This window comes from Stegodyphus dumicola, chromosome 7 (genome assembly GCF_044657685.1).
Source record: "Stegodyphus dumicola isolate Sdum_Otavi_A_Nest chromosome 7, ASM4465768v1".
In the NCBI taxonomy this organism is placed as follows: Eukaryota; Metazoa; Arthropoda; class Arachnida; order Araneae; family Eresidae; genus Stegodyphus; species Stegodyphus dumicola.
The window spans coordinates 42,140,685-42,166,710 of record NC_140774.1 but is presented as its reverse complement, the minus strand read 5'-3'; the positions used below and the strand labels follow the sequence as shown (position 1 = coordinate 42,166,710).

General features: G+C 32.1%; 1 protein-coding gene across 7 annotated transcripts in view; it reads right to left on the bottom strand.

The window, feature by feature from the left end:
- The window catches only part of LOC118189539 (adenosylhomocysteinase-like 1), a 373,963-nt gene that overhangs the window by 142,370 nt on the left and 205,567 nt on the right, over positions 1-26,026 (bottom strand). Inside the window, exon 1 of one of the 7 annotated variants that reach the window (XM_035360168.2) lies at positions 9,173-9,584. The exons of 5 other annotated variants lie outside the window; for them this stretch is intronic. In XM_035360168.2, the coding sequence (XP_035216059.1) occupies positions 9,173-9,208 (36 nt within the window). In that variant the 5' untranslated portion in view covers positions 9,209-9,584. Of the gene's footprint in view, positions 1-9,172; positions 9,585-26,026 lie in introns of those variants that run through there. One more of the 7 variants, XM_035360169.2, reaches the window with a different exon arrangement.

Sequence of the window (26,026 nt, the reverse complement as noted above, 5' to 3'; positions counted from 1 at the left end):
AACTTAATGTAATATTTTTACCCATTAAATTTTAATTCAGCAGGTTTATAAAAAGCAGACCGTCAATCAAACAATTTTTTAATTTTTCGGTTCTCGAAATAAAAGTGCGTCTTATATGAAGGGAAATATGGTATTTCCATTTAATAGCATCGGTACAAAATAACCAGCATATTTGTAAAAAAAGGTACTGAGAGTCCTTCACCAACTAACTACAATACGTTCTATGTTATGGACTATTGGCACACTGCCTTTTATTTCGAAACTTACTGAAATGTACTTAAAATTCCTTTTTCTCTGGTACTATAAGTCACGGATACTAAATCAGTGGATTATGGGATATCCACCAATCCGTATCGGTGGATACGGTGGCACAAGTATATTTATATTTTTTATTATATTTTTAATGTATATAGCTCAATACATTTTGTAAGTTATATGTAGCTTATATAGCTTCCAAATTTGAAATATGAAAAACCAGGATATTCTCTTACAGAGTTTTCGGATGTCACGGCAGAGAAGCCATTTTCAAAGAGCTTTAGAATGGCACGAATTAGCTTTACAAGGTAAAATTTAGGTTATTGAACTTTTTACAATGTGATTCTCACGTAAAATACATCAAGCGTTCAGGAGTTATAGCGGCTAGCGACGCTGAATGCCGGTCCTGTGAGACCATGTTGAAACGCGGAGAAAACATGTTTGTTGGCAAGCGTATAGTGTCTGTGCGGCAAAGGAGCACTCAAAATTCATGGTGAGGTGAAAGTCCTTTCGATAGGTTTACGGTAGGGAAAGGTCGTTGGAGAGCTTCGGACCTCCCGGTCAAAATTTCGGCGGAACTGCACAGTTAGTGTGTTGAGTATACCTATACGGCCAATGGTAAATTTGTGGTGTCCCGATCCCTTCTACCTGTACCTATACACTAATATTTAATCATTATTATTCATTCAAATTTTGTAATTTTCTTACGCTTTTACTGTGAGAAAATTCCGACTAGGAAAGGAATGCTTTTACTTATCAGAGTGCTCTTAAATACGATTACGATAAATTAATAATGTGTAAGTACTGGTGCATCAGTAAACTTAAAAATGCACTATATTAAATACAAACATTAACTGATCAAACATCAGTTGAATCTTCATAAAAAGTTTAACAAATGTCTATTGCAAATTAAGACAATTCAGGTCAAATAAAATTTAATAAGAAAAATTCTGCTAAAAATCACTAGGTGGGGAAGAAAATGAAATTTGCGCGGTTTAAGTTTTATTTATTCAATGCACTTTATTTATTCCCGGAAGACATTTTTTCTAATTAAAGGCTAAATTTAAAAACAGAGAAATTCGGGGATCTATTGGGAAACAGAAGATAGAAGTCACCCGGTAAAACCGTGAGTTGTTGGCAGGCATGATCCATCTGATAAATTTAATGAAAACAGCATCGTTGCTGTAATCAAGATATTCATAATGCCAAACATTATGTACACTGCGGGGGAAAAAAAAGGAACAGTTCTATATCTCCTGTTCTGCTGGGCCAATTGACGAAATTCAAATTGCGTTTTTTATGTCTCGAAAGCGTGACTTACGATATATATTAGATTTTATACATAGCATCAATCCAACATAAGTATTTTGACACAAAATCGGCCTTTTTCAGAAATGACTTGTTTTCCATATTTCGATTCTACGACTCAAATTATGCCTAAATATTAAATTTTGTAAAATTTGATGCGAATTTTACGGAGAAATTGAAAAACTTATCTTGGTGTATTTTTTCAGTTTTCGCCAAGAATAATTTACTTGGCGAACTTCTTAATTTATAGCAACCTATTTGCTTTTTTTTTTTTTTTTTTTTTTTTTTTTTGTAGACGAACGGGAAAAAAAGCCGTCGTTCATTCTTCCAAATAATTTTTAACAAGGTGCGTAAATCACATTTTCGTTATTATCGCTTACAATAAATACACCAAATTTCAAAACGCGCCAAAATGTAAATTCACGTATATCTTAGGAAATTTTGAATAAAAACCTCTAGTTTTTTGCAGGTATGCTTAGAAATACATCTACTTTAACATGATGGTAAAATTTTTATAGGTTACGATTCAAATTTTTTTCGAAAAATTTATAAAATATATTTAAAAATACAAATTTAAAAAATAAAGCATAAAAAATGTGCGAATTATATTTGGGTTAAGCCTAAATTTCGAATTCTGGAAGAAGGAATCAAATACGTTTAATAAAAGAAGAGATACTAATAAATATATATCAAATTCAATTAACATGAGAAGCTAAAATGTTTAGAGCTAATTTTTTAAAAAACTACTCGTGTGATTTTTACAAAACTTGGCAGTTTGGCATAATATTTGAGTCGTAGAATCGAAATATAGAAAAAAAATTGGCATATCATTTCAGAAAAGTCCGATTTTGTCCTAAAATGCCTATATTAGAACAAAGCTATATATAAATCTAATATATATCCTAAGTCGCGCTTTCGAGACATGAAAAACACAAGTTGAATTTCATCAATCGTCCCAGTAGAACGGGAACTACAAAACTGTCACCCCCCCCCCCGCAGTGTACCTCAGTACAGAATAATAGCCTGATTTACATTATCTGTTTATTCAATTTTGAACAGGAAAAATACTCAATACTAGAAAAAACAGAAGCCGGAAATCTTTATCGCGTATTTTAAAAGGAAACTTGGTAAGAAGCATGCCGCCCTTCATTACTAGTGTTAAATAAGAAGCAAAGGTAGGGAGTGGAAAAATACTTCCGTGTTGATTTTATTGACACGTGTGTTTTCTATCAAGTACACCAGTGCATAAAAGCAAACACGGTTTCCAAATTTCGCTTTACGACATACATTTCCAAAGATCCATTACGCAAATAAGTTTCTCTTAATAAGTACCGATAAAGAAGCATCGCGTAATACTCGTTGCAAAAGATATAATATTAGGGATTTACTTAAAATATTGCAATATCTTCGACTTAAAAGATATAAAAAACAATCCCCTATAAAAGTGGCTGTCTCGAGTTCTACAGAAAAGATTATTTATTACAACAAAACTTCAACTTAATACACAATACATTATCTGTCCATAAAGTTTATACCTCTATCAAATTACTTTCTCGGAAATACACATCGCACATGTAATCTCCCAGAATATAAATGAACACAGCTAATGCGTTGTTTTCGAAAATGCGTTGTACAAACGGAATAGTTAATACCCCCGGAATGAGCGGTAATAAAAAGTTTATTTCTATAGCTAGCAAAAGCCTATGCACCGCCATCATTGCTATGCATAGATAATAATGGCATAAAAAGATATACACATTACATTATATTATTATATCAATACAAACCATACCAATATTAAAGCTGTAGAAACATTACGTTTCACTGAAGTAGGAAACGCGGAAAATGAGCAATGCCTTCGCCGGGATTTGAATCTGGACCTCTCGAATACGCGCCGAGTGTGCTACCGTTACACCACGAAGACGTGCAGAAAGGAGACGGAAAACACCTTATAAAGTAATCGTTATATTTCAGTCACCATCTCCTGTATTAATGTTATTTAAATGTTCACATATAGACAAAGTAATCCAACGTTTTGAAGAATTTAGATACGGAAGAAAACTGGCACCTCTGCAGGTATACATGCCGATGTAAAATCTCAAAGCAGAGTTACTTACTAGTAAGCAAATTTTGTCGCACATACGATTGCTTACGATAGAGAATTCTTTGTTTCACATTTTAGCTATAACTTAGCATCGACAATTTAACAGAATTTTTTAAAGTTTTTGAAAGGACGTTCTTGCTGAAAGCTATCGTCTCAAAGTGTCGGGCTCCTACTGAATTCTCAGGGGGAAGAAATTCAATTTCTCCTGCAGGTGATTGTAAAGGGAGAATTTTAGCTGTGCGATTGGTTTCTTTCATTATGGGAAAGCATACGCAGGTTAAATGCTGAACAGGGAGACCGACTTCACAGATGACTGACTGTGGGAAACTAGTTCATATACAAGTTACACATAGAGAATTCACGAAAAGGCCCAGGCAGCCAGTTCGATCGTCTGGAATCGAACATTGGCCGAGCTACCAGTCGATACCTAAGATTTTACCGCTCAGTCGCATGTGGGTTCTTTATCAGCTGAAGATTTTCTTTTACGAGTTTTTAATTTTTCGTGGGTTTAAATAATAAACGAAATATAATACAACATAGTATATATTTTCAAGAAACTGTTTAATTAATATAGATGAACATATATGGTATGAAGTTCAATCTACCATGTTCAAACACTAGGTAACCTAAAAACATTAATAGGAACCTAATCACTTTTCCCTCCCCGCTCGTTTTCGCAACTGTTAAATTATTCTTATATAACACGTCTTTTCCGATACCACATTCCATACAGATGATTAAAACTACTGATCTTCATTAAGCTTGAAAATATTATATAAGAAATAAAATAAGGTTTTGCGTTGTTTAAAATTGCTTTAAATCTGTTTATTATTTGCTCTCACTTTACGGTTTATTTCATGAATTTCTTTCGATAATCATTCAGATATAATTCACAAACATGGCATTGTTAAAAATTTTTCGGATACTTCTTGAAAAAGGTCAAAGAATTTTCAACTACTTGTTATATTATATTTTAAAAGTAAAGTTTGATCCAACTGATCAGGAAGAAGACATGATTATATTATATATCATATTATTATATCATTTTGTTTATATTTCAGTTTTGATTCCTCTAGTTAGCTAGTTAGCAAGTTTGCCGCTCAGTAATGCTCAGCAAGTATCAATGATTTAATTATAACCTCTAAATTATTTAATTAATTTAGCAGCATACTGCGCGACTTCAATAATCTTAATTTTCAAATTTAAAAACTCTTGCTTGTGTCTACATCTATATATCCATCTCTCTTTCTTTCTCTCTATATATAATTTAAAATCTATTATATACATAATAGTAATTTTAAATCTATTATTATTTTATTTTTCCTATATATACATGAGATATAAAATATAAAAAAAAAAAAAACTGTTAGCTTTAATTTAGTCCTTTAAATTCCTCAATTTAATTTGACTATACTCACTTTCTGTTTTAAAGCTACGAATCTAAAGTGCGTCACCTGGAAAACTAATCCGCATTATGCCATTTTATTAATCCTGCAATTGTCCAATCGCAGACCAAAATTTAAGCAAAGAAGCCAACTGTATAAATACCCCTTGCCCAAATGTGCACAAACTTTCCGTGTTTTCTTTTCATTATGCTAAGCTGTGCAGTTGCATTGCTTTGTTATCGCCTCTCGCTCTGTTGGCACGCGTCATTCTACTCTCTGTTTCATCTACTCTCTCGAGATGTGATCGGTTGTATAGAATTGCGGGGTGTTTTCTCACCCGTAGAGTGTAAAAGAGAATATCGGTTCTCAGAATTTGACATCAAGAAATAAAATCGTGTGTTATAATCCGAGCCAAAGACTGCAAATTTTCTCTTCTCCGTAGTGTAAACTTATATATCTACGCTATTTTCAAATCCTCAAATCATTTATAAAATTATCCTTACTTATACGCACATATATTTTTCAAATAATGAAAAACTGTGTATATATACACACAAACATCACCTAATTTTAATCATAAGAATTGCTAAAATGCCGTGAGAAGCATTTTTAGGTTTAGTATTCTCAAGGCCACAGTTTTCAGCATTTGAAGAACACACACATATATATATGTAACAATAAAGATAAAATACATACATTTAAACATACACAAAAAATAAATAAATAAATAAATAATAACACTAAAAAGACGATTTAAGTGCACTAAGTTCGAGTAGCATCACGTGAGGAGAAACTGCAGCATTTTCACCAAAACTTGACTGCTCTTACGGAAGAATCTGAACGTGATGAGCATTTCGGAAGGCGTAAACGTTCTAAAACTGACAGTGACCAATTGCCCTCTTTTCAGAATTTTCAACAAAATGGTTTACGAAGAAGCAAGACAGATGCTGTTGCCAAAAAAGATGAGTAGAATTCATGAGAATAAGGAAGAAAATGGTGCTGAAGTACTAAACTGCAGCTTTAAATAATTCATTTCCCAGAGAAATATTTTCAACCTCAGCAGTGGTTCTCATTCGATGGTAAGTTTACCACCACTAGTGAGGCACGACAGTGCTTTTGCAGTACAAAATTAATTCTGGTCTGTGTTAGCGGAATACATTTAACTTGCGCTATAAATCTTTGTGCATTTAAACGTATTATTTTTAATTTGCATACAGTATTTGCATTTAACTGTATTATTTTATATTAGCATACAATTAAATTGTACGGTTTACGGTGTGCAATTACGTGCACGTTAACTTTACAGCTTTTAAATAAGTCTCAAAACAGAGGACTTACGCTGCTGAAATAGGTGTTCTACTAACAAAACACATATGATGTGAAATGATTTTCCGCTACATTTAGAATGAAAGTTAACAACAATCTTTCGATTATAAAACATATTTAAAGTGTGTTTATGATTAAAGTACATAATTCATTATTTCTTTAATGCTTTAGTGTCACCATTTCGGTAAGTTTATTAAAAACTATCAGCCGCACATCTAAATCCAGAAAACTTTTGCATGCCAACTAAGGCAAAATATATCTTACAGTAAAAGTAAGTCTTTTTGAGGAAGTTTATTTGTTTTTTTTAAGATATATTTTTAAAGCTCAAGGAGCACCACCTAATATGTAACAATAAACGGAAAAAATAGAAGAGGCAACTTTGTTTCCTTCTCTTTCAGAGTAGATGCTATCAGAAACAGATGGCTTACAAATAGCTGCGTACACTATTTAACGCTTTTGATTCACAAATAACAGCCGACTATAGAAGCATAAAGAACTTAATGAAGCAAACAGCAAAAACATCCGATTTTGACGCTTGATTTCAAGACTTATTTGTTGGTAAGTTTACACGCAAATGACTGGCATGCTTCAATGATCAACCGTTTGTATATTCAAGGTCAAATATACTTCCTCCAAAACAAATGTTTTTTCCTCACGTCTGGTCAAAATAGCAGTTCTTTGAAAGGACATTCGAATAATTAAGAATGAAAACACAAAGAATTTCAAAAACTAACCAACTGAAAAATAAAGTAATGTAATTTATTAAATTTAATTTATATTCTGCTCATGAAAAGATCAGTTTTACAATGTCTAAATAATTAACTTATTTAGAAGAAATAATAAATAATTTCGGGAATGAAAATTTATTAAAAGAAAATAAACATAATCAAAGACTTCCTAACGAGGAAGAAATCAAAATTTAAAAGCAAAGCAAAAGAAAAGAAATTCACTAGATTATTTAGAACATAATTAATTTTTAGCATACATACCTAAATGATGCCTTTTCTTCAAGAATGCAAAAAAGTGTGTTCTTTTTTGCACTTACCAAAGGCCAACAAAATGAGTTAGATTAAAAAAAAAAAAAAAAAAAAAAAAAAAAAAAAGAGAGAGAGAGAGAGAGAGAAACGGAGATAATGTACCTTGAATGACAAGTTTACAGAAATCAGGAAACAAAATGTTTAAATTACAATTTAAATTACAAACCAAGTAATGAAAGAACACTTTTTTTTTTTTTTTAATGCTCCACAGAATACTTCTTTTGCGTTCGATCATGATTTGTGCGAAATTTTACAATAAAATAAAAGACAAGAAAAAAGAACTCAATATGATCTTTTTGCATATGGCAGCTAACATAAATTGAATTAAATGCAAAATTATGTACATCTTTAACAATAACAGTAATAATTTTAGGATCGTTTCAATATCATTGATTAGCGCTGTATAAGAAAATATTTAATTATATTTTCCTTATTCAAATTATGAATTCAAAACATGTAAGAACAATTCAATTGCTCTTTATCAATTGTTATTTTAACAAATGATAAATTTCGATTGTTAGTTTATATTTTTTCAGTCTTTAAAATAATTACTTTTTATAACAAAATTAACGAATAATACATTTAGAAAGTAGCGTCCGGTATGATATGAAACATTTTAGAATTCTGAAATCGATATGCAGTACGTATAGATACTTAATATAATAATGTAAAAAATAATAATTGTTTGTGTTATGTAATGTGTGTAATAGCGCAGTTTTTAAAATACTGTCCATGACATAAAGCAATAATTTAATAACAGCACTACAATAACACCGCAGTTATAAGAGAAATATTCATGGCACTGAAAATATTTTACGACGTTCACATGATTTTTCTTACGCTTAAATGATTAGATTTTTTCTCACAAGGAAAATAGCTCAATAAACAAATGTTTAACTAGTACCGTTACAAAACTTAACTGTTTTACCAGCCAAAGTCTCTAACAGGATATATTCAAAAAACATTCTTCTAAATTCGTTTTAAATTTTTATTTAATAACTCATTTATTTCAATCATTTCTCGAGTGCAGCTGATTTTAGAACACTTTTTTATAGTAAAAAAAAAATAATGTTAAGCATTATTTATCATAAATAAGCATTTCGAGGCATTGTTGCACTTCTTTTAACTTTGGTTACAGAAATGAAATATAAACAGTTAAATTAGGAATTCTAAATAACTTGATTCTTTCTGTAAGCGGGCAGTACAAAATGAATTCATTCATAAAAGAATATGTATGAGTTACTTCCATATTCCTTGTAACGAAACGTTAATAAAATTTTAAAGCATTACAATTCTAACCGTAATTAAATTCGGAGAATGACGGTTAAGATTTTATTTTATTATATAAACATGAATAGTGAAATTATATAAGAGTCATCTTACAGAGGAAATTACATTAATTAAATCAAAACCAACAGTTTCTCCAAACCACGTGATGCCACGAAACTAATATGAAATTGAAAAAATAGTATGGAACTACCTATTTATTAAAAGTTCACAAAGAAAACGATTGAATTACTAATTATTTATCACTATACAGCTAAACTAGAACAAACATGCATTAAATGGGTACAAAGTGGGAAAAAACTATGAACTAATTACTAATTATCTCATGTACATTCACATCAACTCTACACACACAAGCTAACAAAACTAAAGCAAATAAACAAACTCTACTTTCTGACTAAGGGAAACGAAACAAATCAAATAACATAAAAATAGAAAAACAACAAAAAAAGAAAAAAGTACCACAATACCTTTTCGCCGGTACCACTTTCTGCCATTTTAACCATTCAGGTATAAAATCAAAACCAGCAGGAACGGCAACTCAAATTATTTCCAAAAGAAGGGAGGGAAAAAAAGGTGGAGGAATGAACGAATGAAAAAGTCATAAAGAGAAGAACAAAAAAAAATCAATCCCTCACACACACGAAATTAAAATAAATAAAAACAAAAAATAAAATAAAAATAAACGTCAAATCCAAGGAGAAAAATTAATCAAGTGCATTTACGTATCATCCGTACACTTCCAGCCGAAATGAAAAGCATAAGCTATGTAACTAAAAAAAAAAAAAAAACGGATAAATACTTGAATACCGAGGCGATACAAAACGCGAAACAGTGAATTGTTACTTTCCTCACTTCAGCAAATGCCAACGGTGTTGTTGTGAAGGTTGAAGAGGAGGAACAAGACTTCACTCTCAGGAGGAACCAATCCGACCGTTAGAGGGCGCTCAAGACATTTGCACCAAAGCATGAAACTAGAGCCAAAATGCTGATAAAATAAACTAAAATTTTTAACACAGAAAAAAAAAAAAAAAAAAAAAATTAAAGCGACTTCTTTAAAAGCTTTTTTGTTTAACAAACAATGCAATAGAAAAAACCTTTTTTCTTATTTCTTTTAAGTCTTTCCATCTTCAAATACTAAAAGATGTTTTATATTTTCCTCTAAAAATTTTTTATAAGACAGCAGCATCAGCAAAAACAATAATTTTTAAGATAGCTGGAAACTAATACAAATACAGAAATCAATGAATGCAGAACAAACTTCTTCCTCACAAAAGGCAACTAACTCTTGGATACGTTTTAATAAACAGATAATATTCGGAAGAAATTCATAACACTACGCTTTCTTTGCAAGGATTTTTAATTCATGTTTTGAATGCGAGGTTTCCATACTATGGATTTATTTGAAAAGTCTTACAGTTCAAATATGTTACATATACTGTATCAAATGGATGCTCCTTTAGAAAAAATTTAGCCGCTTTTCGCTCGATAAAAGCTATATAGGCTTGAAACAAATTTCATCCTGTCTTTTAAAACTTTAACAATAATTCCAATAAATATTAGTGGAAGGGAGTATTTAGCAAATCGGCTTCTCTGAGGCTTTAATCCATTTTTCCCTGATGAGTTCTGAATTGGAGTTTCAGTACAGGAAGATTAATTTGTATAATTTGTACACACTCAAACCTGTTTTTGTGCGGTAGATAGGGATAGCGTAAAAAAAATCGCATAAAAGAAATCGCACAAAACTTCACAAGTAGCTATAAAAATTAGAATCAGATTCGTTTTAGAGTTGACTTTTATCAGTTACTATGTAGTCTGTGATAATTTTTTGCGACGACTGTTGTTTCACTAGACACTTGTATATGTCTCGGTAGCCAGATATACAAGATTGAAGGTATTTTTTAATTGATTATTTATTTTATTTTATTGATAACTTCATCAATTATGTTCTAATTAGGCTGAAATTTTCATATAACGCACAAAAAAATCAGGTTTGAGTGCATTTTTATAATTTTGCATATTTTCCCTTTCGCATTTTTATTTTCCGAGTATGATAGCTATCATGCATTCTTAGTTTAATTTTTATTAAACTAAGAATTTAGATACTGTGTTAAACATCTTATACACGGTTACAATTATTAATACTGATGAGGAATTGCCTCGCTTTGATTCCAATTTAATATTTACTTTAGATGCTTTAAGTTTATATGTATGTATATATATATATAGTATTACATGAAAGTATCAGATCGGATTTTATCTTATTGCAGATCCCCCCTAACAAATACACAAGAAATTGGATAACTTAAAAATTTTGGAATACAAAACTTAAAATACAGTACTTTTACAAATGCAAATAGAGTTACAATAATTTTTATCTGAGCGTTACAAGCGATTTTTTCAAGACCAGGTTTTGAAGTAACGCTACGCCGAATTTCTAATCATTTCGGCAAGCATCCGGTTGTTCGGAGCAAGGCTGTCGCAAATACATTTCGTACATAACATTTGCTTTTCAGTGAGTTTAAAAATCTTGGGGCAAAGGAAAAAATAATAAACAAGATGATAGGCATATTTCATTTAACGCTTCTTTTCAGTACAATGTACAAGTTTTTTTCGCGAACTAAAACAAAAACTGTTAAGTACCCTCCTAGCTTAGAAAAAGCATTGAGAAGAATTTTTAAACATACTCGTTATTTTGATGAAATCTAAAGCAAGCAAAAATTTTACGAGAAAACATTTGTATTAAAAGCATTAAATCCACTTTTTTCTTTTGATAAATATCGCTGTTCTTCAAAACAGTTTTGCTTTCAAGTTAGTTACTCGCACAGTAAGCACTGCATGGCAATTTCGATATTACGTCCACGTAATACAGGATGATCTGTATTCCAAATAATTTTTTAGCTCCGAACAAGAGGACATAACATTTGTAAGACTCTAGCGTTATTTGCAGTATTCTAATCCTCCTAAACTTGAAACAGATTCGAGAACAAGTCCACGAATTTTGTCGTACCAAAGAATAGCGTCTCTCACTGGCTACGACCTTGGACACCTTACTAGTGATAGTACAAATTTTCTCTCAGTTCCATCCCAGTTTTGATGAAGAAGCCTTGCATGGCTCTCTTTACTTATCACCGGTCTCTCGAGAAGTCTTTCCGCTCGATAGTACATTTAGTGTGCCCATGCCGCAAAAACACTATAAATTCACAAACATCCAAGCCGTCGCCGAGATTATAAGACTAAATAATATGGAATCGGCACGACTAACCACGATATCAATCAAGACAGTAACATTAATTGTAAAGACTAATTTACTATTGATTCATTTCTTATACTCGTATTTTGTCGGTAGTTAAACTTGTAAATATACTTAATAGCCCCCAGGCGGTGTAATGTTAAGGGAAGCCTACTGCAGTACCGAAAAGACCAGGTTCGAATCCCAATGAAGGCAAAGACATTTTTGTTAATGTAGCGTCCGTGCGGCATGGGGGAACTCTATAAATATACAGCAAGCCGAAAATCCTCTTGAGGACTTGGTGATAGGGGAAGAGTTATAAGAGACCCTCATACCCGTCCCTTCGGGGTACTCTCCATTAAAATTCGATAGCGGAATTGAGCGAAGTCATACTATCACCTGCATGAGTGCTTAAAGCTCTTGCCAAAGACAACCGCAGTCTTGGACTCCTTGCCACTATGAAGTTCGTGGGCTAATTCTGACGTTACTGTCAGACAAGTGAGATAAGTCACAACACAACATATATTTAAATACCTATATTTCACAAATGGCTTATTAAGTGCGCGATATTTTTTACTTTGATTAATTTATTTTATATTTGCTCCGAAGAGCATATACGTCTTTTCTTGCACTACGTACGTTATTAGATGCCGGATGACAACAAGAAGCAATGAAATTTAATTAAAGAACTATTAATTTCGAAACACGATTTTACGCTGTTTTAGTTTTCATAGGAATCCGTAAGAAAAACGTAGAATATTATTTTTCCATATTTAATCTGCCTGTTATTAATTAATAAACTAAACTTTTTTAAATCAATACATGATGTTTTTAAGATGATTACTTTTTCACTTTTTAATCTAGTTGATTTAAACAGAAATGTATTAAATTCATGATACATCCAATTTAAAAAAGGTAAATATTTTTATAGAATCATATTTCGTATTTTTTATGTATACAAAGATATATAACGTTTCAATTTTAGTCTAAATGCATATACATCAAATATTCTGTAAAATAGTCCACTATTATACCTGGGCAAGCTCTTTTGAGCCATCGTTAAAATCTGAATTCTCAGATTTTCCAGATATGACACCAGCTAGCGACGACGTTATTTTTTCCCCAGCTACAGTTCGAATTTCAAATTCATGATTGTAATCCGGAACTCGCCCATGCAAAACTGACTTTTCCATGTAAAACTGCAAATGCAAAACTGGCATAACTAATTATAAACAAGCCGGGGATTGGTTTCCGTACCACTACAATTTAACGCATTAACACTTGGTATAGAGAACGATTAATACACTTTTACAACAATGACAGATTTCCTAACTCTTTTCCTACGATTTTCCCGCAGAAAAGTACGAAGTAAATCACAGAAGCTAAAAACGGAAACTTTCTTCCTAAAGAGTGGTTACAAAAATTATCTTCGTTAAATATTTAAAAATGCAGGCAGATTTCGAGGGGAAGGAAGGGAGGGGAAAAAAAGCATAGACTTGTGAGCAAAAAAAGTAAGGTTTCTACGATTTAACTATAAATGGATATGCAAAGTACCAAACACTCAGCTCGGATTATTTTATCCCATGCATCCAAATTTTTAAAAATACATGAGTAAAAATGAAAATAAAATATCTGACAGGCTTCAGATTTCGAAGTTGTTAATTTTGAAGTTCGAAGTTCAATAGGGTTTGTTAGGATTTTGTGTGCTCTCGTTCAACTCGCAATTTTTCTATCTGCTCTTGGGCTCATTCCTGTTGACAATTTTTTGTTGCCTTTTTTTAACTTTGTTATTAAACATCATTTTCTTCACATTTACGCCGCATAAAATTCAACAAAAAAAATCGCAATTTTTTTTTAAAAACAGAAAGTCTTTAGAATTCGCGATACAGTGTAAAATGTTGCCTCGTTTTTTTTTAGCCCATAAAGGATATCATTCTCGAACCTCACTTTTGTGTCGAGCCGATTACGTTTAAAAGAAAAATTAACATCTTACGTTTCGCCAAATGGAAACACAATGGCGCGTGGGAGTTGAAAATATTTTATATCAGGTACCTTCGGAATTCCCGATAAATTGCTAAGTTTCACTATACTATTTTTTATTTGCTACGTTATTTCTTTGAAATTAATACATAGCGATAACATTTGGTGGCATCCTTTCATCTGTGTCGCAATATATATATATTTTTATATTTCCTGTATTATTTCTTTAAAAATAATATATTGCGATAACATTAATAGGTGCTAAAAACAGTTTCATGAAACAGTTTACAATGATTAAAAAAAGTATAAAATGATATATACAAATACTTTTAGACTCAGGTTACAAAAATAAAGATAAAAAAAAACATGGTACATGTTCTGCCCTCTTCCTGGATGGACGCAGAAACTCAAGTTTATTTTTCACCTAGCTGCATCTAGAATGAATTTTTGTTTCTCAGAATTACTATGCTCCACGAAGTCTGAAATGGTTATTGAAAGGAAGTGAAGAGAAGGAGTGAACTCAAGAGAATTGCATAAGAAACGAATGGGAAAAGAAGGCTTTTGAAAGAGGTATTGCGTACATATACTCCGAGAGGGATTTGAGAAATTCGATTTGCAAAACATAAGCCTTGAAAATACTGAAAAGAATGCATTCCGCAACAGCAAACTGAAAACGTGCGACTAGGGTCATTACTAGTGTAAGATCGTCTTCTGAATCTCAACTAGTTACAAATTTAAAATAAATAAATAAGCAAAGAAATAAATAAGTAAGCGAAAAAAATAAACACAGGTAGGAAAATAGATTAATAAATGAAAAGTCTGAAAGCTTTCAGATTTAATATTACGACTGGCTTTAACATTTTGTGTGTTACCTATTTATTATTAAATAGCATGTTCTTCGCACTTAAAATTCAATTCAACAGCAATACCACAAAATAATTTAAAAAGATCATATCTTTTGAATTTCTGATATACAATCTCGCGCGCTGGAAATTAGGAAAAAAAAAAAATGTTTTTTCGTATAGTTTTGCCATTGCTCGCTTTGAAATCGCGACGTTTCTTGATCAAAAATTCGTTAAAGTTTTACAAAATATGAAATAGATATAAAACAAAGCTTCCAGATGCCCATATTCCTGTGGAGGACTACGTTATTCAAAATTTGATGTCTCTAGGTACCGTTGTTCTTTCACTGTACGAGACACATACATACATTCATGCAGATTCGTCATTATTAATTTTTTTAAATATAATGCGGGGGTCTAATATTTGGCGGCAACAATCTGAAAAGCGAAATGCCGTTTATGGTGAACCAACGTAAAAATGCTAAAACGAAACTAATAGCCCTTCTGGGTAAATTGCCCCTTTAGGCTAATTATTACACTATGACTAATAACACAACACAGGAGGTATTGGTATTAATAAATACATAAAACGAAATCTTTGCTTTTAAATGAAATTCAAACATGACTGAAAAAGAGAATTTCAGAAAACTTAAGATTCTCCGTACACTTTTTTGTGGGGAAGCTATCATAAAGAGGAAATCAGCTATCCCGTTTACTGGAAACTGAACTCGAGACGAATTACTGGTGCCCAGTGGTCTCATCTATTCGGCAATTAATAGCCTTATTACCAGTTTAAACAAAATTAAATATAGAATTAAAATCTATACGTTACTGCAGAATGCCTCGGCATCAAATTTCACACTGCATTCAGATACTAGTATTCAGAAAAACTACAATTAGAAATTCTGCAGTCGACATACATGGCGTGAAAAAACAAATTTGATTTCTTATGCTAATAGGATAAAATAATGCTCGCAGCAAGTTATTAAAAAACATAACAAATTTACTTTAGAACTATTCACTTTATTACTCTGAAGAATAAATTACATTTAAAATATCGAAGGTAAATGAAAAACCAAAGGTCTCGATAATTAGCAACAATTTCTTCCATCCTACTACAAGCCAAGCGCCATTTTTTCAGCTCTTCACACGGGTTCCGAGGTTTCCGGCCCCCTCCGATAATAGGAGACGAGTTACAGATAACGAAAATCACTTCACATTGGCTAAACGCCCACAACACTTCGCTCCCCCCTACGTACGTCATCCAAAATAAGACGCTAGAAGTTAGCAGCCATTTTTCTGCATGTTTTCAGAGGGACAGCATCGCCAAAGGTCAGTTTTTTGTTTCTTTTGTTACAACTTTTTCTTGGTCTTAGCAAGACCCACTGAGTTGTTTTTTTTTTTTTTCCCTCAATTTTTTATTTTATATTGATTATTAACTACAGGTTTTCTTACAGTTTTATAAAATCTATTTTTTAAAAATAAAATTGTTAATCTTTAAGCTTGCAGGCCCAGCCCGAATGTATTTGTATTTTTAGGACTAATAGCTCATCGCTTTTTATTTCGTTTTGATTTTAATTTTAGACTAGATTTAGAAAGTTTGATTTTGATTAACATATTTTAACACCTTAATGTGTCATTCTGAGCGGACGCGTCGGGAAATTGGAACAGAGAATTGAGACTATTAAAATTTCCAAGACACTTTGTCAAAAAAATTTTTTAGCGAAAAAGTTTCAATTGTCTGTTTCGGCGAAACGCGTAATGGGGTTAGCTTGATTCGACGTTCAAATAAATGAAATTTCCCTTGAAAAGCCTGTTTGGATGTCGAATTGGGCTAATTTACCATTTTCCGCTTACTTTTTAACTTTTTCTGTTTTTTAATTTTATTGTATTTATGTTTTACATGTCTAATGATTTGCTTTTCATGTGTATTAATTTTTGAAAACGTCTTAAACCTTTTGGAGCAGCCAAAAGGAAAGGAAGCTCTTGGTAACTTTTAAGCGAGCTTTCTACAATTTTTATTTTTTACTTATTTTGCAGCATATTGCGCAAGATGTTTTCTTGACCAAAATTGGTTTTTCAAAAATTGTTATTACTGCTTTGCTTGATAAATTATATATATATAAATCTTAGCATATTTCTCATTTAATATGCGTCAGACAATTAGCACACACAAACAGTGTTAAACTCGGTATAGATATGTTACAGCCTATATGCTCCTCCCCCCAAAAAAATAACTGAAAGCTTTCATATTTTTACGCTCAAAGGAGCTTTCTTTCGTTTTACAGATACATACATGTTTCAAGAGCATTGGGGCTAAAAATGTTTAAAAACAGCAATTTTTTGAATTTCCAATAGACAACTTGCAAGCTGGAGATAAAAATATTTATTAAAGATAATAAAACAAATTAGAAATTCAAGATTTGGGCTTTCGATGGCCTATATTCGGGTGGAGGACTACGTTATTAAGAATTTGATGGCTCTAGGTAGGGTTGTTTTTTCACAATGCCAGAAACATACATACATTCATACAGATTCTTCATAATTTAATTTTTTAATCTAATACAGGGCGATAATATTTGGTGGCAACAATTTGAAAAGTGATACAGCATTTATAGTGATTCGACGAAAAATGCCGTTTCGAGAATAATAGCCCTTCTGGGCTAACACTCCTTTCGGCTAAACAAGGAATTTTATTTAATTGAGATTATCTTGATACGATTCTTAGCAGTGGTAACTAAAAATTAGGCGATCAATAGAAAACAAAAAAAAGGTGAAGTCTATTCCTCGAAATTTCAATTATCGATTATTATATTCTCTAAAATAGCCTGAGAACTAAAAGTGACTGCTTGTTCAATATTAATCAATGAAATGAATTTAAAACAACCATTTTCAAACATCTCCTTATTTTCTATTTTACCTTATAGCTATCTATTCTGTTTTTTTTTTTTTTTTTTTTTTTTTTTTTTTTTTTTTTTTTTTTTTTTTAATTTTTGGATATTATTGAGGAATTTTCTGCCCAAATTCCGTATTATTTTCTATAGAGAATAAAACTAAGTATCCAACTGTTTTTATTTAATTATAAAAAGTAACCTATTTTTCACCTTGATTCAGAGTTTATGAAAATCAAAATAAATAGTTAAATAATTAAAAATCGAAAAACTACAGCGCAATAATACAGCAATAGACACATAGTATTTTTAATATTACAAAAAATTTGTAAGAATGAACTACTTTTTATAAAGGTAGAATAAGTTTAAATATGCATGACAACTAACTGTAATCTGTAATTATATTAGTGTATCTGCATCCGCTCTTTCCAAATTCCGGCTAACAGCACAAGTCTCCTTTTAACCTTCATCGACTATTTCTTACTAGCATCTTACTGCGATAGAATTTGCTACGTTACTAAAATTAATCGAAGTTAACCAGCACGCAAATATGCGTGAGCACAAACTAAAGAGATTGTTTAATATTTATGAACGGCAACTTGAGTTCGCGCAAAGCTTATTTTAAACGCACATTAATCACACTTTTTTGTTTTAACTTTCAAAATGCTTTACAAGCATGTAAATGTAATATTCTGAAAAGAGATTAGGATTCGCAAGTACAGAAATCGAATATATTTTTTAAATAATTATAAACATTACGAATAATTCTTCTCAAACGCAAAGATAAGATAATGTATTATTAACATTATCTTATCTTTGCGTACAACACATGACTTCCTTGTACGGCATATTACACTATGCAAATGTTTTGCTGCACTTCATTTAAACTTACTTTCTCAAATTCCATTGATATATATTTCTCATTCAATCAATTAACTTCTCACTCTGCGGCAAGGCAAAAATACATAAAAACTCAAAGTATCTTCATTAAGAATTATGAAATACAGAAAAACCTACTACATGAAATACAGTTAAAAATGGTTATCCCCCCTTTAATTAAAATAAAAGTTTCTACGCGAAAACAAGCAATTCGCCCAATGGGCAAGAGAAAACATTTTCGAGGGATAAAAATTAAAAGGTAAGTTTTGGTCCGACTGGGCAAAAAGACACTGAAATTGGTGCTCCAACTGACTTAATTCGCTACACTACCAAGAGTACTTAAACAACTCTTAAATTGTTGATAATTCTACAATTATTGCAAGCAGATTAACTAAAGACATAAAAACCTTAATCGTACCATAAGAACAACATAATTCAATTACTTTTAAAGCAAAAAAAAACATAATTTGCCAATATATATAAGAATTTAAAAAATAGAGCTTAAAAAGCCGGGTAAGAGGTTATACGTTTGGTGCGGCCGACTGCAATATATGCACAACTAGATGTTGAGCAGTCCCATCAAATATGAAAGGGAGAAGAAGGCAAGCTCTCGTAAACCAAAGTAATGCGTGGACAGTAAGATTAAACTGATAAATTCGGATTCAAATATTATAATATTGTTGCCATAAATCATTCGTAAGAAAAAAGGCTACATTATCATTCATCAGATGGATAACTATGATAAGAAGTCTTTTTTAGAGGTCGCGGTTCATTAATAAGGGTCATTATAATGTTACATAACTCTCCACTGCTCCATAGACAAATGCAATATATTACAAAAACGAGATTTTACAATCCTATGTCAGACTTTTTCTGGAGTTGCTGATACTTAACTTTCTGGTGATAGGCGATAATTCTAGACCTTCACAAAACCAAACGTGACGAAGACGTCCTATACACCGAAAATAATCATTACGTCTCTCACCATGTCTTTTCAGTTGCTGTATGACGATAAACGGCCAACATATTCCACAAAAGGAATTTTTATGTTTGTGTACTAAAACTCACTTTTGAAACTTTTTAAACATAGCAGTGTTTAGTGCGCAAAACGGAACACATTTTTTCTTTCCGGCTTCTTTTCATATTCACAGCCATCGAATTGTGCAACATTATGTACCTACCATTAAGAATTTTCTTCCTACAAAATTGTCTTAGAGGCTTTTCTAATTCAAAAAAGAAAAATAACGTACGTCAAACAAATCCCAGCATTTTAATAGGATTGTTCTCAGCAATTTTTTTCTGTTCCAGCAGAATAGAAATTCCTGAAAAGGCTTTGCCATTTTCTTCCAGCTACGATAAGGATGTTGCAAACTTCAGCACCCAACAGATACTCAGTGTAAGGAGTTTACTAATCCAGTTACTTCAACTAATTGGTAAAACGCTAAATACAAAATGTGAGAATAGAAGGAATTCTTTTGTTTTGAAAGACAAGGCGCGAAACTAATTAGCTAAAAGACGACAAGGACAAAAATAGTATTCTCATGAAAGTCTGCTCAATTTAATCCAGAAAAGCATTTTGATGTCAAGTATCATCGTGGGAATAAAGTAGGAGCGCACTTTATTTTTTGGATTCATCAGTCATTCAAAAATGCAAATGCAGCATCAACATTCACATTCAGAGAATTTTAGCTGAATAAATTTATATATCAATTATATGTGAACGATCTTATACCATTAAATCAAATTGCCAAAGAATAAAAGAAAGAACATGCGTTTTAAATTCTCATTTTAATTCTTAAATCTCTTTAGCTCGAAGACATTTGAATAGCGTTGTCTTTAAGCGAAGCGCAGAAGCCTTTTAATCGAAGAACAACAGTAAAAAATATAAATTTTTCCCGACGAAATTCCATATTGCGCAAGGGTAATACGTTATTTTGTTAAAAATTCATAAAATCTTTTTCTGTGAGAGCTGTATTGAGCAGTGTGTGGTATTAATATATAGAATCTAGTGTAAATTAGTCCAGGTAATCTTTTCGTGCAGGTCAGAATGCACAAAAGGAAATTATTGTTAAATTTACAATAGAAGTAGTCCAATCTTGTTTCGTACATTATATTTGATTTATACCAGGAGCTGTGGAAATAATAAAATTTTATTAATTGACGTTTAGTTGTCCCAAGTCTTATTTTTAGTGGAGGTTAAACTCGTCAAGACAAATTAAGGTAGCTCGAGCTGGCCTGTAAGTTAACAAATGAACTACTAAACGTATAAGTCAGTTAAAAAGAATAAGCTGACAGAAAATTCATGCAAGATTTTTCATGAAGCTGATCTAAATGCTACAAACAGTGTTTCGTATTCTGGAGAGCAAATAAACATTATACTAGCTCACATTTTGAAGCTCAAGCGACAGAAGGTCGATTTGGAACGGATTTACTAAGTAAACACGCAAGAGCTTTTAGAGAAAGGCATTAATTAAGTGTTTAGAAACGGGCAATCTTAAATAAAGCACAATGTCATCACCCCGAATCGAAAAAGAATTGCCCATATAACCAACTCAGTAAGCAAACCGTTGCGCAACAGCGTCATATGTGATTCTTTAGAAGCTATTTGCAAAAAGGATGGATGGCTTTCCGAAGAGGTTTGTAACAGAAACTGACGTGCAATTAGATAATGAAAATGGAGAAAATTACAAAAAAGACCTATCCAAGTAGCCCGTTTAACCATCTAACCGTAAAAACTGCGCAGAAATTAGTGCTTCCCAGCTTTATCCTTTCGGTTAGCCGTACAACTGCAGAGATGTTAGGTTATTTGGAAGCAGGAGACATGAAAAATGCGCAATGCCTTCGCCGGGACTCAAACCACGGACATCTCGATTTCGCGCCGAGCGTGCTGACCATTACACCACGAATGCATGCTAAGAAGGCGGGAGAAACACCTTATACAACAATAAAAGACACCATGTATATATATATTTTATTTTGTTATCTTTTAACGTAGGATTACGTTCCTCAATAATGGTCTCAGGGGCAAAAAAAAAAAAAAAAAAAAAAAAAAAAAAAAAAAAATGTAAGACGAAAAATATGTCTTAACAGAACGCTTTTATCTGAATGACCACAAAAGCTATAGTTTTCGTTTATGGCTTATTTGATAGATAAAGGAGACCAACATGGAAAACAAAAATTGAAAATTGGAATTGCGGTTGAGCCACAGTAGCGTCTCAAAGGTAGGCAAAAATGCACTATATTTTGATGACATCACAAATGCGCGGGCGCGAGTTAGGTTGTAACACCGTTCAGTTCCATTGCAGTCGTGGGCGAGCGACTGTGGAAGCACATACAAGAATAAATACGACTGTGGAAGCACATACAAGAATAAATATAAAATGCAGAAAAATAAAGACGCACTAAAAATATAGGGACAAGCAGAAAAATTAAATAAAAATTTATTGAAAAAAGAGACGAATGAAAGCGCAGCCGTAAAAAGAAAAGAACACAACAAACGATATTATGAAAATAATAAATATTATGATATTATGAAAATAAAATCGATTGAAGTTGTTATTTTTCAAATAAATCAACTTCTCCCTCTATTGCCAAAAATAAGTTGTCAAATTTAGGTGTACCTTTACTTGATTATAGTGGAGAGATTCTCCAACGGTGTCTGTCCCATTAAAAAAAAAATTAAGAAACATTAAAAATTGTAGGAACTAATCCTACGCATCTAAATCTAAAAGTCGTTTGGAACAAATGTGAACAGCCTCCCATATGTTACAATATTTCGCATACATTTATTCTTAAAACTTACAAGCCTGTATTACCCGTTACGTGAGAAGTAACTGTTAACGTGCATTTTTTATTTTTAAACAGCATTTAATTCGCTAACGTGTGAAAAGAGATTTAAAAGCGATAATGTACTACATAAACTGACAGATTTTCTTTTATCTACCCTTTACCTAAAATGGTCATGACCTTCAGTTTAATCCGAATTATCGGCTATACTATGCTCTCTACACTGCTCCGGAAGACGGGAATTTAATATTTACAGTTATTTTAATCACATTTGAAATACGGCGATAAAACGTTTGTAAATATATATATATATATATAAATTCAATACTTATAAACAGTTGCAGTAAGTTTAAAATTAGCCCCCCCCCACAAAAAAGCAATCTTATAATATTTAATTATCATCCTAAGAATACGCCGATAAGATAGAGATTTTCCTGTTTTTGCAAGGAAGGTTCACCCATGTCTGATCGCTTTTGAAATCCATAGAATTTTATTCACAATCGACGCCAACCTAAATTGCTTTTTTACATAATTATAAATTTAACCTCAACGTGTTTCGCTTGCATTTGGGTTTGCAGTGAGCGAACGCAGAAACATGTGGCTTCTGAAAATAGATTCAAGCCTTTTACTTCATAATTATTAAGTGAATTTAGAAAATTATTAAGGCAAATGTTTATCATTGCACAATTTTATAGCAAACACTAAAATAATGTTCCTCTCTAAAAAGTTTAAAAAATGCAGAGCTAGTGAAAAGTATAATTAACCTACATAATGAAAAAATAATTTCCTCATAGTACGTATTAAATGCAAAGAAAATTATTTCGTTACAAGTAGCAATAATCTATTGTCGAAGCAGAAAAATTACATAAGCATACCTTTTTCGTAGTAAATAATGAATTAATCACATTACATTTAACTTTCTGAAGGCGACTGAAAGAAGTAATGCATTTAGAGAAAGAAATTATTGACGCTAAAGGTTAATTACATGCAATTTTTTTCCTGAAAATCTCTGAAGGCAAGGAAATTAAAAATGATGAAAAATCTTCTACTGAAAGCGATGAAACGAATTTTAACCCCACATCAATGGCGCGAGAATAATGGAATTAGGGAAATGCCATTCTTATCAACCAAGCAGGGGATGATTAGAATTTCTGAACTGTCGGATCGCAAAAGGCAAAATTAAACGCCAGCAAGTTCAAAGCTTTCGACTTTTTTTTTTCCTCCCCTTTCCCATTTCAGATTTCGGCTAAGGGTAAAATACAAAATCGCGATAAAATGAACATTATGTGTATATTATATGTATCGTATTACGAATAAAAGTGTTCCATTTTGAGGACAAATGAAAATCGCAGCTGGTAAGAAAATGAAACAATAGTATATCTTTTGGCGGAAAGCGTAATATGCAGATCTGTAAGTAACGTATAATATACGTTACTTAAAGATCTGCATAATCTTTACGCAAGTAAGTAAAGATCTGCATAATACGCATTTTTAAGTAAAGATCTGCATAATCTTTACTTTAAGATCTGCATAATACGTTACTTAAAGATCTGCTTTAAGTAACGTATAATATATGTTACTTAAAGATAACTGTTCAACTATTTTCTTTCGTTGGTCGATATTTGCCTGCAGGTACGAGTATCTATTCACAAACAAAACATCTGGTAAATGAACAAGCAGTAAGCTCATTACAGAGATTGATAATTTAAAAATTCGCTAAATAGAGTGATGTTCTAAAAACTAAATTTCCCAAGCAAATCATTTCCAATGCTACCAAACTACGCTGAACATACTAATTAAACACAATGACGATTGTCGAAACCGTTTCGTGAGTTATATCACATGATTTCGCCATGTCATGGCATGTAATCCTGACGAGCATTGAAGGTTGTATTACCTTCTTTTCGTAACGTTGAGATTTCGACATTTAGAAGTTATGAATTTATTTTCTTTCTTTCAAAAAGATGCATGGAATAAATAAGCAGTTTATTTCCGTTAGCAGTAAATATTTACTTGAATATCAAGAAATGTCATTTGTTGAACTATTAAACAAACGCCAAATGCTTGTTTTTACAAGAAAGGAACTAATAATAAAAAAGTAACACCAAAAGAAATAAAAAAATGATCTTATTGAGAAAATACTATATGTATGTATAAAACAATGACAAAAACTTGGAATTCAGCAATACAAACAAATAAATAGACAAAATAATAAAATCCGACGCCTAGTGTGATTGGATTCGTATGCGAGTTGACTATAAAATGACAGAGAATCTATCGGAAAAAAATCTGCATTTGGCCAGTCGGAGATTTATCAGCTTTTGGATATAAGATTTTCACCAGATTTAATACAGTCAGTCATTCAAGATGACGCTATTCTGAAGAAATAAGAGAAAAAATTTTCGATACGCGTAGTTAAATTGAATAGAAAATAGAAGAACGCTTTTTCCATTAAACGCATTGGAAAATAGACGGAAATGTTTTCGAGCCAGTCGTCTCAGATTACGCATAATAAATGACTTATTATTTCTTATTACATTTTTTTCTTTACGTGTATTGAGATCAAAAGTATATTATTTGGGAACTGGTTATTTTCATTATACAACAATTAAACTGACAAATCTACAAATGTCAGATCTCCAGAATTTCGTTTAATAGTTTTAGTTGAAATGAAATGTGCACGAACACCTTGAGTTATATATACCATGCTTTAAGTTTTTCATTAAAATTGAGGCTAGAAAACAAATACTTTTTTACAAATATAGTAAATTTGAATCATTCTATTTTAAAATATCTCTTATACATAGGGGTTTAATGTGTCTGTATATGTTTAATTCATGTATTATTTAGAACAGCCTTTTACTACAAATCAAATGATACACTGCTGATCATTAAAATTGCAACACCAAGAAGGAATGATCTAACGAACGTTAAAATCACATGAAAGATAGAAGAGGTTGGTTTATGCAAATGATTAGTTCTTCAGCCCATTTAGACGACGCAGAAAGAAGAAACGACGTCTGATAATCTGCATAAAAGAGCGTAGTGGATTTCTCATTCAAAAAGAGCTTTGTAAGTTCGGAGTTTGGTCAGAATATCGTGTTATGTCTCGAATAATAATAAGATATGCTTACCAGCAACTGTCGGAATGCGACAGAGGCAGGATCGTTACCCATCGAGAGTGTGGATTATCGCTGCTTGATATCGCCCGTCGCACCGGCCGACATCCAACCACTGCCGTGCGAATATGTAATCAATGGGCTGTTGAGAGTCATATTGAACGGCATGCAGGATCTCAATGCCCTACTATGACTAACGCCAGAGAGAACAAATATATTGTGAGGTCTGCTCTACAAAACCGTACGACCACATCACGGACCATTATTCATGAAATGGGCATGTTTGCAGCACGCCTAGTGTTCGCTCGTACGGTGCTTCGATGTTTGCAGCCGTGTGGACTATCAACACGCGGACCATTACTTCGGCTTCCCTTGACAATGCAGCATAGAGAGAGAGACGGCGACTCAGGCAGGTGCGCCGAACGACAAAGCTGGATACAGGAGTGGCACAACGTCGTCTTTTCAGACGAGTCCCGGTTCTTCGTGCAGTATTCGTATACGTGTCTGGAGGCTTCAAGGAGACCGCAAGTCGTCTGCTTGCATTCGATATCGGCATAGGAGCTTTGCACCTAATGTAACGGTTTCGGCAGCCATT